The 18,227-nt window shown below is 35.0% G+C and overlaps 1 protein-coding gene across 1 annotated transcript in view; it reads right to left on the bottom strand.

The window, feature by feature from the left end:
* The window catches only part of PCDH15 (protocadherin related 15), a gene marked incomplete at its 3' end in the record, with an annotated part of 622,267 nt that overhangs the window by 262,990 nt on the left and 341,050 nt on the right, over positions 1 to 18,227 (bottom strand). The window contains exons 11-12 of the mRNA XM_084903437.1: positions 15,405 to 15,517; positions 837 to 1,043 (exon numbers count right to left, since the gene is read on the bottom strand). Of these exons, the coding sequence (XP_084759563.1) occupies positions 837 to 1,043; positions 15,405 to 15,517 (320 nt within the window). The remainder of the gene's footprint in view (positions 1 to 836; positions 1,044 to 15,404; positions 15,518 to 18,227) is intronic.

The raw sequence follows: 18,227 nt of genomic DNA, 5'->3' as shown, positions 1-18,227 counted from the left end.
ATTCTCCTTCGCCTTTTTTTTTTTTTTTTTTTTTTTTTTTTGTAGTCTTCCATTTTTTGGGAAGACTCTGACTGGCATGGTATAGATTTCCTGTCCACCGTTCAAAGCAAATACTCTGTCTACAGAGGCAAAATACTATGATCTACCCAGTCAGGACCATTTCCCACTTATGTGGCTAGTATCAGTGACAGAAAAACAGAAGGCAATGATGAGTGCCGTGGAGTTAGCATCACAGTTACTGATGGAAGTGTAAGTAAGTCAGCTGCCTCAAATGCTTTAAAAAAAATAAAAATAACAATAACATACTATCAGAGAAATCCCCCAAATCCATCCCAGGGCTGCCAGCATGATTTTTTTTTATTTTTACATTTTTTTAATTAAATTATTATTATTTTAACATTGCTCCCCCCCTCCCCCCCGCATACATACCCTCCCTCTCCAGAGTTTTGTGTCCATTGGTTGTACTTATATGCATGTCAGCATGATGTTTTCATGCTCATTGCATAATGCCATTATTTTTCTCTAACAGCAATTATGCAACCTGTTTTAACCCATATGAATAGATAGGTGTGCCCTGATAATTTAGCAAACTACTGAAGAAACATTCATTTTCTTCCTTCTACTGAAAATCTGTAAACTGAGAAAAAACAGCTACTGAATTAAACATACCTGTTGACTCATCTTTGATATAGAATTAAATGACAATAATAAGACTCTCATTTATATTTTCCCTCTATTCTACAGCTCATATAACCAGGTTTTTATAACATTCCCCATTGACATAAGTATAACAAAAGACATGTTAACAGAATGAGCAACATTTATATTTAACTTACATCTTCTATGTCCTTGTCTAGAACCACAATTCTTAGAGGGGTGGTCAAATTTACACTGTCAGAAATAGTCGATCCCACGGGGGCAGATTCTAGGATGTAGCCTTGATAACTGGGCATCGTGAAATACGGGCTCTGATTGTTTTCATCCAGTATTTCTATGTGCAGACTGGCAAAGGCAGGGAGCGGGTGGCCATTGTCCTGCTCAGCCTGGAAAAGAATAAAAACAGGTTTAAAAATTCTAAGTTATAAGGTCCTTCTGAGTGTCACTTTTTACATCATATACGGGGAATCGCTTTTGAACTGGTATCAGTATGGAAAGAAGAAATGCTTTGAAAGTAAGAGGGACTTAGAAAACATAGATGAGGAAATGGTTTCATCAATTTTTTGGTCCTTTGTCATCAAAAGCAGTGTATATTTTAAAAAAATAATAACTATAAGCATTGCAATAAGTTATTGCAGCTTCTCACAAGATAGTGTTAGGAGAACACTACTTACATGCACTTAGACATAAAATTGAGAAGTGAAGATATTTCAGTAAATTGCTGAGGAAATATTTAAGTATAAGACAAAAATGATTCATTACTCAAAGTATGATACTTATTTTTATCTCTTCCATGTCTTCTCATTCCACACTAATGATTAAGTCCCCAAATAATTCATAATTCTATATAAAATTAATATATTTAGGCCTTATTTGAGCTCTCAAAAGGATCACAAAGGAAACAGAGATAACTTCAATAAAATATTTTAACTGTAGAATTTCAATTATATTTAACTAGAAATGTTATTCAAGTTAAATTAATATTTATGTATTAGAAATATATTTTATTGTATTTTTTCCTGTTTAGTTTTTTTTTTTTAATGATGACAATTTATATTTCAAATAAATTTTCCTAGGAAATCTCCATATAGTCATGTTTTGAGTGGGAAATACCAACCTTTGTTATTCTTTAAAAAAATGTATATTACTATACAGCAATCCAAAGTTTTTTTTTTTAAGGGAAGATTTCATTACAATTGCCTTCAAACTTTAGAAAAAATCATTGCAATAATTCAATAATATGCAAATTTACTGAAATAGATTCAAAGTATTTTTCATAAACTTTTATTGCTGTTTTCTCAATTTTAGCAATAGCTGTATTTTGAAATCGACTCAATTTAAATGTTAAATCCTTTATCCTTTATATTAAATCCTGGAGTGCTTTCCTAAGTTAAATAGTGACATTTTGGTCATAGAAGTTTGTAAGTAGCACAGATAGATAGCTTTGATTATCCAATCCAGAGCCAAGAGCAAGGTCTCCAGAAGATAATTTTGCACTTTCTTTTCATTGCATTTTAGCTTTTTCATCACTCAAGAGGGTAGGTAACAATCATAGTGGTGTTTGAAAGTTCTGGTGACTTTGTACCAAGAAAAATCACAACATTATCACTTCACATTATATATTGAAGATATACTTAGCAATATAAATTTATGCATATAATAATTTGAAATTATGGTAATTATTAAACCCTTTGTGAAATAGTGTGATATAAAGCATTGCAAAAAAAAATGACTGTTTGATTTGTAGTATTTTGAGAACTTTATTTCAATATATTAGATTTCCATTTTAAGGTTATATAGTTTATTCATTTAAATTTTCACTTGGCAGCAGATTGCCAAGTGGTCCATGGCACAAAAAGTTTATGAGATCTGCACTAAGGACAACCACACCAAAATAATGTGTAGTCTTTTCTAGAATCATTCATTCTTCTTCACACATAACCCTATTGCTCCTGACCACATACATATGGATATGCTCTTTCTACATCCAGTGGTTGTGATTAATGTGTGCATGGGAGCTCTTTTGGGAGTGCCCTCTGTGACATACAACAGGCCTTTGAACACAGCTAATAGGACAAGAGAGAGAGTCTATGCCTAGAAAACACCCCTTTTACAGTAAATGAAATTTATCGGTCCATATGAGGTTCCAAGCCAATGACCTTAGTTTACTTAAAAAAGGATCAGTTCATATGCAGATCCTTCAGGACAGGACATTTTTTTTTTCTCTATCTCTTTATTTTGTTTCTAGTCTACAAGCCATTATCTCATATCCTGGATATATGAATATTGCTATGGAAAAAAACAGAATTTATCACTCGTCCCCTTCACTCAATAAACACACACAAACATAATGTGTGAATGGTGAGGGGAAAGCAGAAAATGTTCTATAACATGAAAGAGGCTTATATTTTTACAGTCAGCTCATACTAGTATGGTTTTTTGTTTTGTTTTTGTTTTTACAGTCAGCTTATGTGTTGTTAATTTTTACTGCCAGCTGCGAAGCCAAAACAAAACCAATAACAAAAAAACCCATATATTATTTACATGATGAGTACAAGTAAGTCAATAAAACAGGAATAAAAATTCAAATTAGGTCTATGAAAATAATCTAATTCCCCTTATTTTTAAAACCACCATAATGAAAGCTCTGTTTGTTACTGCCCTAACTCAGTGGTCAGCAAACCGCGGCTCATGAGCCACATGTGGCTCTTTGGCCTCTTGAGTGTGGCTCTTCCATAAAATACCACGGCCTGGGTGAGTCTATTTTGAAGAAGTGGTATTAGAAGAAATTTAAGTTTAAAAAATTTGGCTCTCAAAAGCAATTTCAATTGTTGTACTGTTGATATTTGGCTCTATTGACTAATGAGTTTGCCAACCACTGGCCTAATGTTAGTTTGTTGTTAATATTCTTGGTTTCCTTTTACATGATTTGTCCTATGTTAGGTGTTTCAGCAGTGCTCATGAGATGTCCACAGTCCTAACTCACCCCTATGCCCTTTTGCCTCTCTAAATGTGAAAACACACTGTTGTTATGATGGAGAAGCTAACAGTGGGTTTTATGGTCAAGGCCCCACCATCTGTAAGTGAAAGGCACAGGCCCAGACACAGGTGTCCTGAGTCATGACACCTAAACAGGGAGATTCTCCACACATTTCTCCAGTTTAGAGAATATAAATGAATATCCAAATGTAAGACGATGGGCGAGATTAGTGGTAGGAAAAATATTAATCACATAGATACTCCAGATTGAATTAGAGTTTAAATGTGGCGCTTAAAACAAGTTAATACCATTATACGTTGCTCTTTAATGGCTCCATGCATCAAATCTTTCATGCAATACTCCTCTTCTATGTAATGTAAATAGGAATTCATAAAAAATCTAAGTTAATTTGTTCTGCTGTAACCACAAGTGTGTGAGGTGAGTTTAAAAAAGCAGGTCAAATGAAGCGAGGTGGTATTTTAAAAAAATAATTTCATCCTATAACATTATTTATGTCTATAAAGCCTGCAGTTACAAATTAAATAGATTTAAAAGCCAGCTTTTGTTTGGAGAAGTTCTGGGCATGAGTCCCATTTTCAGTAAAATAAGACCAAAGTGAAACTTAAGCCAAACAAGCAGAAGAATAAAAATTACACTACATGGTTCCTGTGGAGGGAAAACATTGAAAGTGACAAACCATTCCATTTTCAATATTAAAACAACAAGTGATAATAATAATCTCTTAGCTCCAGAGGACAGAATAACTTCTTTTTTTTTCCTGCTGGCTTGGCAAGCAACTTAAATTTCACAATATCTAATATGAGGTCTGTCAAGTAGATATAATAATTGGGGTGGGAGGAAATGAGACAGATCGAGATATTTAAGTAAATTCTAGGAGAAAAGAAAGAAATCACTTTTTCCCTAGAAAGCCAGAGTTCTATTTATTGTGCATCTATGTGCCTACATTTTTCATCTCATGTTGTCTATTCTCCTGCTCCACAATTTTTCCTAAGTCAACTTCAGTCGGGCTATCACCACCACCACTCGAACACGGTGATTCCTACATTGCTGAAGCAACATTTACTACCAAACATTATCTTACTTGCCCTGCATATAAACTTTGATTCAGTAGGCTTTTAGGACAACATTTTCTCTTGCTTTTCTTTCTACATTATTATGTTTTTCTTTTCATTTTCAAGTGGTGGATTTTACTCTTTCTTACCCAATCCTTATAGTCAGGTTCTGGCAGTCTTCTCTTCTTATCTTCTCAGGGCCTTAAAAATGTTAGTAACACGACTTTCATTTATACCTCCAGCCTGAACCTCTCCTCTGAACCTCAACTGAGAACATAGCATCTCTGCTTAGATATCGAAGGAACATTTCAAATAGAACCTCCGTGAAAATGCAATTCTCCTCTTCCCCCTCACAAACCTGCTCCGCAGTCTTCCCACTTGCTAGTAGCTCTATTCCTTCACACTTGCTCAAGCCAAGAACCCGGAGGTCACCTGCACTCCTTGCTTCTTTTCAAAACCTCACGTGTAACCAAGAAAGACTCTTTATTGATGATATCTTTGACATATATGTGGGATTTCACTACTCACCTCTTCCGCCGTCACCATCTTGATCTCACCTATTATCATTTTCACCTGGATCACTTTAATTTACCTGTAGCCTGCTCCCTGATTGCATTTAGTGTTTTGATTACATGGTAGCCAGGTTATTTTACTTATTTCATTAAAACCCTTCAATAATGTCCAACTCTTCTCAGGCCCTAGGGCTCTGATCTATTATTTCTTTTATCATATGACTTCACACTCAATACTCTGTGTCCTCTTCCTGGACACCACATCCCTTGCTATCAGTAAAGCTTTCCACACACAAAGGAAGAAATGTCTCAAGGTTGCCTTTCCTAGCTAATAGCAGGCTGCTTATCTCAGTGTTTCCCAACCTTCTCTCATGATGAGAATCACCTGGTGGAGTTGTTAAAACACAGATTCCTGAATCCCAACTAAGAAGTGCTAAACTAGAATTTTTGGGAACATATAGGTAAAATTGCATACTTAACTAGTGCTCTAACACAGATGTTATATACAGAGCACTAAGTTAGGTATGCAATTTTACCTATATGTTCCCAAAAATTCTAGTTTAGCACTTCTTAGTTGGGATTCAGGAATCTGTGGTTTAACAACTCCACCAGGTGATTCTCATCATGAGAGAAGGTTGGGAAACACTGGCTTATCTGACTCTGAAATAGTGGGAGGTCTACCCAGCTACCCAGGGTTCATGCAGATTCCCTGATCCTTTGTTTGCAATTCAAAATGGAACTCTCAAATAGAAATACAATATTTGGTTTGGAGATTTTGACTGAGTGGCTAAATTTTCACTTCCATTTTGTCTTTTTTTTTTTTTTAATTGATTTCAGAGGAAGGAAGGAAGAAGGAGGGAGAGAAAGAGAGAGAGAGAGAGAGAGAGAGAGAGAGAGAGAGAGAGAGAGAGAGAGAGAGAAACATCAATGGTGAAATAATCATTTGTTGGCTGCCTCCTGCACGTCCCCCACTGGGGATCAAGCCCGAAACCCACAGATATGCCCCTGACTAGAATCAAACTCAGAACCCTTTAGTCTGCAGATCAATGCGCTATCCACTGAGCAAAATCAGCCAGGGCCATTTTGTCTTTCTGATTAGAAATTACACCCACTTAATATTTTCCCTAAACACTTTAGATTTTTACAATATATTTAGTTAAGCTTTCTACCAATTTATTTAGCATACTGCACTGACATTATGATTAGTTTACAAATTTCAAACAGCCAGGCATTCAGACGTTTGCCTTGGATTCAAATGGGAATTGCTTGGACTTTTACTTAAAAGCAAATGTTCATAAAAGTCCAAACATTTCCTTGAACAAAGACAACACATTGTTAATGGAGTTCTTTCACTAGAGGAAAATACGTGGCTGTGGAACATATAACCTTCTAGTTATTTCCAATAAAACAAAAACTTAAACAAATAACAAACAAACAAAAACAGTGGAGACTGAATAAGACTCTTAAGAGTCTGATTTAAAAACATAATACTTTAATTCAGTTACTTAAAATATTTTTAAAAACAGACAAGAATAACCTATAGAGTTAGAACCCTGTACGGAATTCTTGGGTGTATGTGAGCAGTCATGACTAGGAGAGAATGATGGGACATCAGGGATATTTGTAATACATATTTTTCCTATATCTGGGTGCTTTACTTACCTAGGTGTATAATTTTCTGTCTATAACTACCATTTCAATAAAAATGTTACGAAACATTGCTATACACTTGCTCTCCCAAAATGTGCAGAGAGGGTAACCCCCTCTCTCTATCACCACAGTCAACTAATGAACTAGTTGATAGCCACTAGATTGCAGTAAACTAGTCAATTGGTTATAGCCTCTCTAATGCAAATGGTACAACTAAAAAAGGCTGGTCTAGGAAGTGACTAGAAAACCCAATGTTACTGAAATATTTAAGCGTTACCGATGCTCACTTCTTCAAATATATCTATTCATTAAAGGCAGACTCCAAAAGTAGACTCAGTCATTTGTATGTTTCCCACTAAGTGTTTCTCAAACCCATGGTTTCCAAAGCCCTTCTTGTCCGATGTCTTCGTATCATCAGAGGCCATTGTTAAAGTGAATTCCTGAGGCTCAATCAGGCTTTCTGATTGGTATTTGTTTATTTGTCTGTTTCCTTGATTATTTAAAATTTACCCGGCCTTACCAGGTTTCCAAAAGAGGTTTCTATATAGTTTGCTCACACGTGAGTGCCCTGAAAAACACGTGGGTCTCTTGATTCAGTGGATGCAGCTCTGCAATCTGCCTTTCACAAACAAGCGCTCACATGATCCTGACATTGACATGTCCAATCAGTAGCCTTTCAGGAATCAACTGGGTCTGGCCTTCAGAAGCTCTCACTGGGGCCTGAAGGAAACTGTTCCCCTAAAAATAGCTGGCTCTGCTCTAGTCTGAGTTCAAGTAATTGTTACTGTCTTTCAACTTTACGTTCCACATTTCAACTGGACCTGCAAGGTGGAATGAAAGTGCAGGACCTCACGTGTCTAAAGGAACTCTTGGTAGGATGCTGGTCAGTTCACTAATGCTCTGCAAAGATTTGGGGATCAAAGGTCCAATAACTGGCGATAGCTTATATTTATATTTATTTTCTATGAACATACAATTTTCTTTAGGGAGGTTTTAGGGAGAGATGGCTGTGGGAAGTATGTGTTTGCTGGTTCAAAGACATATTAATATTATTGATTAATTAATAATTATAAATAAGTGTTTTCATTATTTCTTGACTTTATTTATTTAAACTTTAATACTCTAAACATTAAAGAATATATAGTTTAACAGATAGCCTATTTATGACAGTTCCAAAAAATATGAGAACTTATAAACTACACAATAATTTATCAGATAAAATACAACAAATTGTTATGTGTATCATATAACTGAGTTGTTTATAATGCCACAGATACAGCAAAAAAAGTACTTTTTTAGTTGGAAAGAAATACACTTTCTGCTTGACAAAAAAGAAAAAAATATTGTCAATAGAAAAAATATAGACAACACACTTCCAAAAAAGATTTATGATAACAAAATAATATCAACATACTTCCCACCTAGAGAATATTTTAATAAAGTGAAGTATATTTTACTTTCATTTGTAAGAATATGCCCATTCTGTTTATAATTCATTGCAATAAAAACATGAATCCTTGAAGCTCCAATATACCTTTAAATAACAAAAATATTTTTCTTTTCTTAGGGCAGTAACTGGCACTAACATGATTAACACAATTTTGAATGATTTAAAAAATAAAAGCTCAAACAATTTGGAGAAAACCACAAATTCAAAAAACTGTCTAATCACACATATTCCAGTCTATTTAGCTAATGTTTTGAACATGAGAATCATCTTGGCTATAAACTGTAAGGCAGGCCAGAGACAAAATTATGGTAATGACAAAATAGTAACTTTTTTTTTTTTCTGGAATGCTCCCAATCATGTTTTATTCCCTTTATTTTGCCCCGCCTTTCGGCTCCCCATCTAGCAAATGCCAGTGCTGGGTTGATCCCAATCTTAGAGAGTTTTCTCAACTAGGGGAAAACCCACTCAAGCATCTTATGTGAATTGCCCAGCTGGAATAGCCCATCCTGGAATATTATAATATAAATAAATCATCATATCAAAAAAATATTTTTAAGCAGGTTATTTTTCAGAGGCTGGAGGATAGAGTTTAATGTATCTCCTTGTACCTGGCTGTTCTTGAGAAAAATAATAGTGACATGCCCTATTTAGCTTGAAAGCTTCTAGATATGCCCTTCTAATTTTAGTATTCTGTGCAACAAGAAGAAGCTTATGAAGAAAGATTACTTGGCAAGACTCATGTAGGAGGGCTAAGATAGAGTATGTGCATGAAGGGGTGTGCTGTGGGGAGACAGGGCAAGGGCTGCTCTGAGCTGTCCATTTGAACATTGTACAATACTGGTAGTTGGATTTGATGTTGCACTCTTACAATGACCTTTGCAGACAGGAAGGCTTTGGCAAAATCAAAGTACTGTGATGAGAATGAATATATTGCTATTCTTCTTTAAAGCAGTTGCAGGTCACCTTGTGAGGAAGGAAAGAATGTAAGTAAAATATTACCTCTGTGTGTCTTCTGTCAGCTTGCATTTTGGACAGTCACTGTATTCACTGGCTATGTTTTCTTTCTGTTCTGACCAACCCAGCTAGGTGAGTAACAGCTTAAGACAAGAGGACACCAAACCTTCTTTTTTACTAATTCCCATAATGGCCTAACAGACAATGAATTCAACTTAGTACTTAAAATCTGTAGTAGACAACCAGGATAAAATAAAAGAATACAGGATTCTTTTTGAGGAAACAAAAATGATGTTTTATGTGGCCATCTAACAAATGTTAAATAAATAGAACATAAAATTAAAATAAAAGATGGACATTTAGCAAACATATCAGATCTTTCGATGGATATCCAAAAGTATGATTCATTTAGAAATCTAGAGGAGGGTTGATGTTTCATTACTAATAAGAACTAATGCTTGACATTTCTATGGGGTAATTTTCTCTAAAATGTAGAGGATTTTCTCTCTTCCTCACCTTTGAGTTCTTGTTATTGGGCAAAGGAAGTGAGCTTATTCTTTACTGTCCTGCTGAACTAAGATGTACGGTACATTTGTGCTTCATTCTTTCACCAGGAATCCACAGGGCATAACTAGAGGAGCTCCAGGATCAGGAAAGTGTATCATCTGCAGTGGTTCTCAACCTTTCTAATGCGGCGACCCTTTAATACAGTTCCTCATGTTGTGGTGACCCCCAACCATAAAATCATTTTCCTTGCTACTTCATAACTGTAATTTTGCTACTATTGAGAACCCTGCCAGCTGCTGTAGAGCCTAAAACCATCGGAAAACAAAGATATTTACATTATGATTCATTAACAGTAGCAAAATTACAGTTATGAAGTAGCAACGGAAATAATTTTATGGCTGGGGGTCACCACGACAAGAGGAACTGCATTAAAGGGTCGCGGCATTAGAAAGGTTGAGAACCACTGATACACCGCGTTTGCCTTGCTTCCTGTGCCTGGTCAATATCAGCTCTGATGTTTTTTCTCCTCCTAATCCTGGCTCACTGAAGGCTCCTATTCAATCTCTCCCCAAAGGAATATTCCATGCCTTTCTTTTCTCCCCTTTCTTTCTTTCATTTTTGATGCACTGTCAATACACTACAACAGAAAGAATCATAACTTATACTTCACAAACTTAACAGAGTCAATGAGTGTTGATAGGACTTTCATTTTCATGGGAGAGGCCATCCTTTTTATTTTAGAAAAGATGACCGATGATCTGTGACCTGTCACTCTGTCTGTCTGTCCCTGACACCTGTGATCAGTTAATTGATCAAGTGCTCTGTTGGAAATTCACCTAGGGGGCAAATTGTAAAGAGACTTGAAGACAATATGCAGCAGCATGATCTGTTTTTGTTTGTTTTAGCAATACTCAGTACGCAATATAGGGAGAGGGGTTAGGGTGCAAGGAATGTGGACTTATGTTTGTGAGACGGTGGCCATGAGGATGAGAATTAGAGAACTGCTGTGAGCATGGACAGTTGGGAAGACATTTGAGAATGAATTCCAGAGGCATCCAGACAGGATTTGAAAACTGACCGGGTGGGGACAAATACATAAGAAGGAGGCACTGAAAGCTCTAAGCTTGGGTGAGTGGCTGATTATAATATTATTAATGGAAAGAAAGAAGCTTAAGGTTTTAAAAGGATATATGCAATTTACTACATTCTTAATTTGACACAATCATGTAACACTAAGAAGAGTTATACAGCCAGTAATAGGAAATATGAATGCAGAATTCAGAAGGGAAGTAGGCCTGAAAGCATAATTTCCATATCTGTGATTTCCTCGAGAATAGAGCTTTCATACATTTATGTCTCCTCAACACCAAGCAAAATGTCAGGCACCTAATAAGCAATCAGAAAGGATTTGGCAAACTGAAACTAGCAAATGCCAAGTGCCTTCCTTAAAATTTTTCCCATTGTGTCCTTGTGAGGTAAAGTATAATTGAGATCATTATTCAAATAGAAGCTAAACGCTTTCCAGTGGCACTGGAGATTCACGTATGTGGTCAGGGGTTGCAGTAGGTGTTCTCTTAGGCCTCAATCATTCTCTGATGCTGCTGTCCTTTGACTCCCAAATTACTAAATCCAAGTAACATGTCAGAAAAACCTGCACATCAGCACTAACTTATAAGCTCAATTCTGTGGCTCATTTTGTGTGCCAAAAATATATCTTTTCTTTAGAAGAAAGGATATTCTATTAACATACACTCATACATGGCTTTAAACTGTGCTTTAATAAAGGTTGGGCACTTTTTCCAGAGTTTGAATCTGTGAAGTTCAATGCATTTTTATTGGGACTAGAGACACAGGTGAAATTTAAAAGGTTTCCTGTCCCAGAGAGGAAACCATTACAGCATATACTGTCTATGCATACAGGTAGGAATGTGAGCCACAATGTAAATAAAAATATTACAATTCTCCCTCTTATAAAAGTCAGGAGAAAAATCAGGCTAATTCAAGCTCAGAGCCACCATAGGGACATGCAGAATGCAAGGAGGGGCTTCCCACCAGTGGCCATGCCATCCCAGAAATGTCTTCTCAGCATCTAAAGCCTCAATGAAGCATCAGTGTGAATGAGACTTTGGAGAAAGGAAGGACTGATTCAGGAAGAGGGACAACATCTGTAAAAACCAGGGGCTTAGAAAGAACATGGTGGGTTTTGGGCACTGCAAGTGGTCTCGTTTGATAGCTTATGCTTAACATGCCCATGATGTGGAAGGAAAAGAAGCTTAAGGTTAGCCTGATGGAGTAGGCCAATGAGTCACACCAGACAAATCAGAGAGACCATGATACAATGATGATTTTAATATCATTGTGACCCTTACTGTTATTTATTAGAGTGATGTAGATTAAAAACACAATTATGTGTGAGCAACAGAACAGCAGTTAATTATTAATAATTTTATCTATTTAATCTTTGTATTAGATGCCCGAGTATTGACTAATAACATTCTTTAAAGAAATGATGCATTTATGATAATGGAGGTGAATTTTCTGGGCTTTGTTATCCATACTTCATGCACAAACTAATTCATTATCAACTAGAGTCTAAAATGGGACTTCATATTTTTATATCATATATATTTTTGTTTTGTTTTATAAATATAATGATCACATAACATTTCATTCAAACTGGGGCATTTTTTGAGAGTAAAAGAGGTATTCTGAATAATTCTACAAGAACAAAAGGAATACATTTGAACTGTACTGGGCAAATCAGATGTAAAATTCTTATTTAAAATATGTATTTAATTTAAAAGTATGATTAAGTTGTTATTATTATTTAAAATTTGGAATAGATTTGATCTGGAACATTTTTTCCTCTTTTAACTGACACGTGTTAATCCTTTAATAATCTAAAGTTGGAGAACTACTCCCTTTTGTCCGTTTAGGTTCACCTTTACACTTTATTTGTCGGAATACTGAATAAATCACTTGAAGAAAGAGATAAAATGAAGATGATAAATCTTTAATTCATGACATTCACCAGGGGTTAAATGAACATAGAGCTTTTCAAAGAAGAATTCTTCTTCAAAGTCTAAAAGATATTTCATTTTACCTTATTTAACCTTAGCTTCCAATATAGAAATTGGGATCAAACCCAATAAAAACGTTGATGGCCAGTGAAAAAGGAAGCATTATGAAAATAAGGACAAGGGAAGAAGGTGACAGTCTTACTGAGGAAGAGAACTCCCAGATTGTAGCAAGTCAATGGATCCCTACACAAAACCACAGTGTCCAGCTATTATTCACCCAGGTGCCACATTATGATTCTTATAGATTGATACCCTTGTTCATTATCCTCTTAATTATACACACACAAAAACAATAAATTTAACCTAGTAATATCTGGAAGAACTTCCATTAAAAACATAAAGTATTATTTATAAAAATACCTGCATTTTATTCTAATTGGTTTTTATTTCTAATAATTGATGGGCTTTACTGTAGCCAATATACTTGGGTACCCGACTTTGATAATAAAGGAAAATAATGGATTTCAGGTTTCAAATGAGGGAGTTTGGAAACAGTGTTTTGTCAAGTTTCCTAATTCTCGTAGAAAGCTGCAGCACAGGGCTACAGGCAGATAGAGAGTAGATAATGGATACACATTTTTTAGTTTTCTATAGTCCTATGATTTAAAAAAATGTGGTCAATGCAAGAAGATGGACTATCTCATGCATGACCATTATACATCAGAGGTAAAATGATTCTTTTTTTGTTAAATGACTCCTAAACCCCTATTGAATTAAATCCAAGGAAATTGCAATGGCACAGAAGGCTTTCTCTGTGGTCTGGCTCTATACCTCATTTCCCTGTTAACCGCTTGTAGCCAGCTACATTATGCCTCCAAGCTTTTACTTCTGCTCTTCCTTATGTTCAAACACATTTCCTACCTTCTATTCAGTGGCCAAACACAGCAAAATTTAGCTTGGGGTAATTTCCAGAAAAATCTTCCTCAAGTCCGTCCTCAGATTCATTTAAATGTACTTATTCTCTGCTTCATCAGCCCTTATGTATCTTTCTGTTAGCAGTTTATATGTTTGCTATATTTGATTTATTGGATTATGTCATGCTTTTCTTTCTAGACTATATTTTTTTAAGGACAAAGGACCACAGAGTAAGCAAAAGATCTGGTATGTAAAAGATAATAAGGTCCTAACAAAATATGTTCAAAATAGGTATAAAATGAAATGCGTGTCTACATATAATTGTTGTTGTTTCACTAACAGGTAGTTAAGCCAGGCAATCATTTCTTAGGAACTGCATCTTGGTGAAGTAAAAAAAAGTACAGTGTTAGCTTAGTTAAACCTAAATTTGAATCTAAATTCTGCTGCTTCTTAATGATGTACTCTGAGCCAAACACTTACCCTCTCTGACCTTTAGTTTCCACATGTGCACTGATTAATATACTATTAAGGATATGACCACAATTCAATGAAAAAACATACATAAAACACTTTGTCCCGTGTACATGCTCAGTAAGCTTCCTTATAGTACTTCCTCTCGTTTACCAATTTAAAATTTTAAAAATTCCATATGGCTGCATATCTGTCATGTTTTTTTATGTGTAGATAAGAAAAAGCTATATAACACACAGTAGACTTATTCATTTCATTTCTTATGTCTGTTCTATTACTTAGAATGGCTTTCTCCCAGCCCGCCCCTTCACTGACCCACTCAAATGTTACATTCTAAAATTTAGAATTCTAAAATTTAGAATCTAAATGAAGCCTATTGGAATTAATTGATAGATTATATGCCTGTTAACAGTACCTTTCAAATGATTTTATCATGAAAAATGAAATATTATTATGCCAAAATTATAATTCCAAATTGATATCCCTCCCTTGAAAAATTTTCCAGTCTAGGATCATCTATCAGAATTTTAAATAGTGATATATATTAAAATGATTTCTAGACAACTGAGATTTTTTTAAATTATTTTAGACAAAAATTCATAAAAATGATATTTTTGCCCAGCTGGTGTGGCTCAGTAGTTGACTGTCAACCTATGAACCAGGAAGTCACAGTTCAATTCCTGATCAGGCCACATGTCTGGGTTATGGACTCAATCCCCACTGTGGAGCATGAAGGAGGCAGACAGTCAATGATTCTCTCTCATCATTGATATTTCTATTTTTCTCTCCTTTTCCCTTCCTCTCTGAAATCAATAAGAATATATATTTAAAATAACATTTTAATAAAATAAAATATTAATCCATGCACATTTAAAATATATTCATTGGTTAACTTTCACAAATAAAAATTAACTCCTTTAAGTAAAAAAAGTTAAAGATGTAATAAAGGGCAGCATGTAGAATCATGTACATTTGACCAGAGCACTTATTCCATATAAAAATATTCAGTATTTAAACGCATTGTAATATAAAAAGTTATTTTAAAGAAAAGCAACAATGGGTTAAAACTGCTGCACTTTGTTGTTTAAATAAAACATTGGTGAACTGCTGTCCAAATTCATTTGAACTTTTATAACATTAAAGTGCCTGCAGTAGCCTCTACAGGTTTTTTCTATTAGCAATTTATAAACACAAGGAAATAAGAAATTAATTTACCTTAATAACCAAATCAAATTTCTGGTGAAAGTCTCTGTTTACTGGCTCCAGGAGGGTAAGCTCTGCAGTCCTGGGATGCATATGGAAAAACCGTGGGTAATCCTCAGGAGTCCCTGAAAGACAGTGAGGTTTCAGCACATAATTGAGAACAATAAGTAATATGTTTATCTGCTATATCTATTTCCCTTCATTAACTGAGGAACAAAATCATGATTTCATTAGTAAATTAAGTTTCAAAATTATGCAGTCTAGGGAAAGCAGATGCAAATGTGATATATAATTAATTAGTTTATGAGCAAGAGGATGAAAAATATGTTATGTTTGGCTGATTTTCCAAATACCCTTTATTAAGAGGGCTCTTTAATTATTTGAAACTTCATCCCATAAAAAGAGATATTAAGTGTATAGAGAGCAAATTTTGAATTCTAAAATTGTATTTTAATGGTGCATAAATCTTAATTATAGCTTGCATGGTCTTTCAACATATCTTATAACAAACAATGACTGGTAATTTGTACCAAATATCAAGATGCTTGGAAATTAAAATCAGCATATTGTGTTCCAGTGGGCCAAATATTTTTAAAGATAAGAATCAAACTAACTACATCAATTATATACAAAATATTTTAGCCCAGCCAACATGGCTCAGTGATTAAGTGTCAACCTGTGAACCAGGAGGTCACAGAATCCATGTCAGGACACATGCAAAGGTGGGGTAGGGGGTTGGATCCCTAGTTGGGAAAGGCATGCAGGAAGCAGCCAATTAATGACTCTCTCTCCTCATTTGATGTTTCTATCTCTCTCTTCCTCTCCCTTCCTCTCTGAAATCAATAAAAATATATTTAAAAAATACTTTAAATACCACATGACATATTTTCATTATACTTTTAATGTCTAAAGATATTTCTTCAATGCAGATATGTTAATGAGTTGAAATTCATTTCTTTTTACAGAAATGTCCTTCAATCGTATCATCTACCTTTGTATACTGCAACATGATTATAATACTAGAGGCCCAGTGCATGAAATTTGTGCAGGGGGGTGTCCCTCATCCAAGCCTGCACCCTCTCCAATCTGGGATCCCTTTCACAATTCAGGACTGCTGGCTCCCAACCAGTTGCCTACTTGCCTGACTGATTGCCCTAACTGCTTCTGCCTGCCAGCCTGATCATTGCCTAACCACTTCCCTGCTAGCCTGTTCAATGCCTAACTGCTCCCTTGCCAGCCCAATTGCCCCCAACTGCCCTTCCTTGCTAGCCATCTTGTGGCAGCCATCTTTGACCACATGGGGATGGCCATCTTGTGTATTGGAATGATGGTCAATTTGCATATTACCTCTTTATTATATAGAATAGGATTTTTCCCAACTTGAAAAAAAGTAAACATTAAATCATATAACTGGAGAGTATATGAATTTGGCCAAATAATAATAAGAATAAAATAACATAGCTCCAATTATTAAAGCCTACTCTGTGCTATATGCTTTATATAAGTAATCACTAATAACTTTGTGAATCCTTTTCATTTACAGTGTAGGACTAGGGAGTTTAGAGATATTAAATAACTTGTCCAAAGTCAAAGAGACAATGCAATATAGAACTTGCATTCAATCCAGTTTGCCAGAATCCGAACATATGCAGAAATGAGTTAATTGCTACTAGTCCATGGCTTCAACTCTGAGATAAGAAGAGAAATTCTACTTTGTTTTAACTCTGAGATAGAAATTCTGAGACAAACAGAAACAGAAGAGAAAAAAAAATTATGCCAGTAAAATAGACTTGAAAATTTAGAATCAGTAAAAATTGCACATGAAAATTTAGCATATGATAATGGAGTCACTTTAAACAGTAGAAAACATTTAATGAGTACTTTCATCTAATAGGAGAGCCATACAGAAAATGACAAAAATCACATCCATTCTTCATACACAATACTAGAGTAAACTCTTGATGGAGAAGGCATTCATGCATAATGAACAATGAAACAATACAAGTGCTAGTAATAGATAAAAACATGAACTCTATTCTCAAGTTAGAGTGGGCTTATCTTTTCTAAGTATGACTCAAAATAGAAAAGCAGTAAGTGAAGAGAGATAATTTTGATAACATTACCAAATTACATGGTAAGACAAAATAAACAAAATAAAACCACAGGCGACAAAGTAGGGGAAATTATTGTAATTTACATCAGAGGCAAAGGTTTATATCCCTAACTTATTAAGATTCACAAATTAGTAAAGAAAAATATTAATAATACATAAAACAGACTTGGGATAGACAATGAGCAGATAGATTAAGGCAAATGACTCTTGACCATAAACCAAGATGTTCATTTTTATATATAAAAATAAAAACATGAAATTAAAGCCACACTGAAATTCCATTTTTGCTGTTAGATTAGCAATGTTCCATGCTGGATACCACATTCTATTGGTGAGTCTTTGAGAAAATGTGAACTTTTAGACATTTCTGGTGTTGGTAAAAGGGTATAACAAACCCTAGGATGGAGAATTGGCCTAATCTATGAAAATCACAATAGTATTGAAGGATTTGGGGAAGATGGCAGTGCAAGAAGGACCTCTTTACTTAGACAACAATTACATTGGTAGAATCAGACTGATATAGCTGTTTTGGAACTCTGAAGTTTATTAAAGTCTTGAAACTTCCTGGGGAAGGATTGGACAGTAAATTGCAATTAATTTCTGTCAATTACAGTTCTGAGACAGTAGCCAGCCCCCATCCCTCAGCCCCTAGGCAGGAAACTGTACACATGTTCCAGAAGCAGCTTGTACTATGCTTGTGGGTAACAGATCCTGGGAAAAGG

The sequence above is a fragment of the Pipistrellus hanaki genome (assembly GCF_964339955.1).
Source record: "Pipistrellus hanaki genome assembly, chromosome: 14".
Taxonomy (NCBI): domain Eukaryota; kingdom Metazoa; phylum Chordata; class Mammalia; order Chiroptera; family Vespertilionidae; genus Pipistrellus; species Pipistrellus hanaki.
Note: the sequence above shows the minus strand (reverse complement) of the source record. Positions and strands in the feature narration are given on the sequence as shown.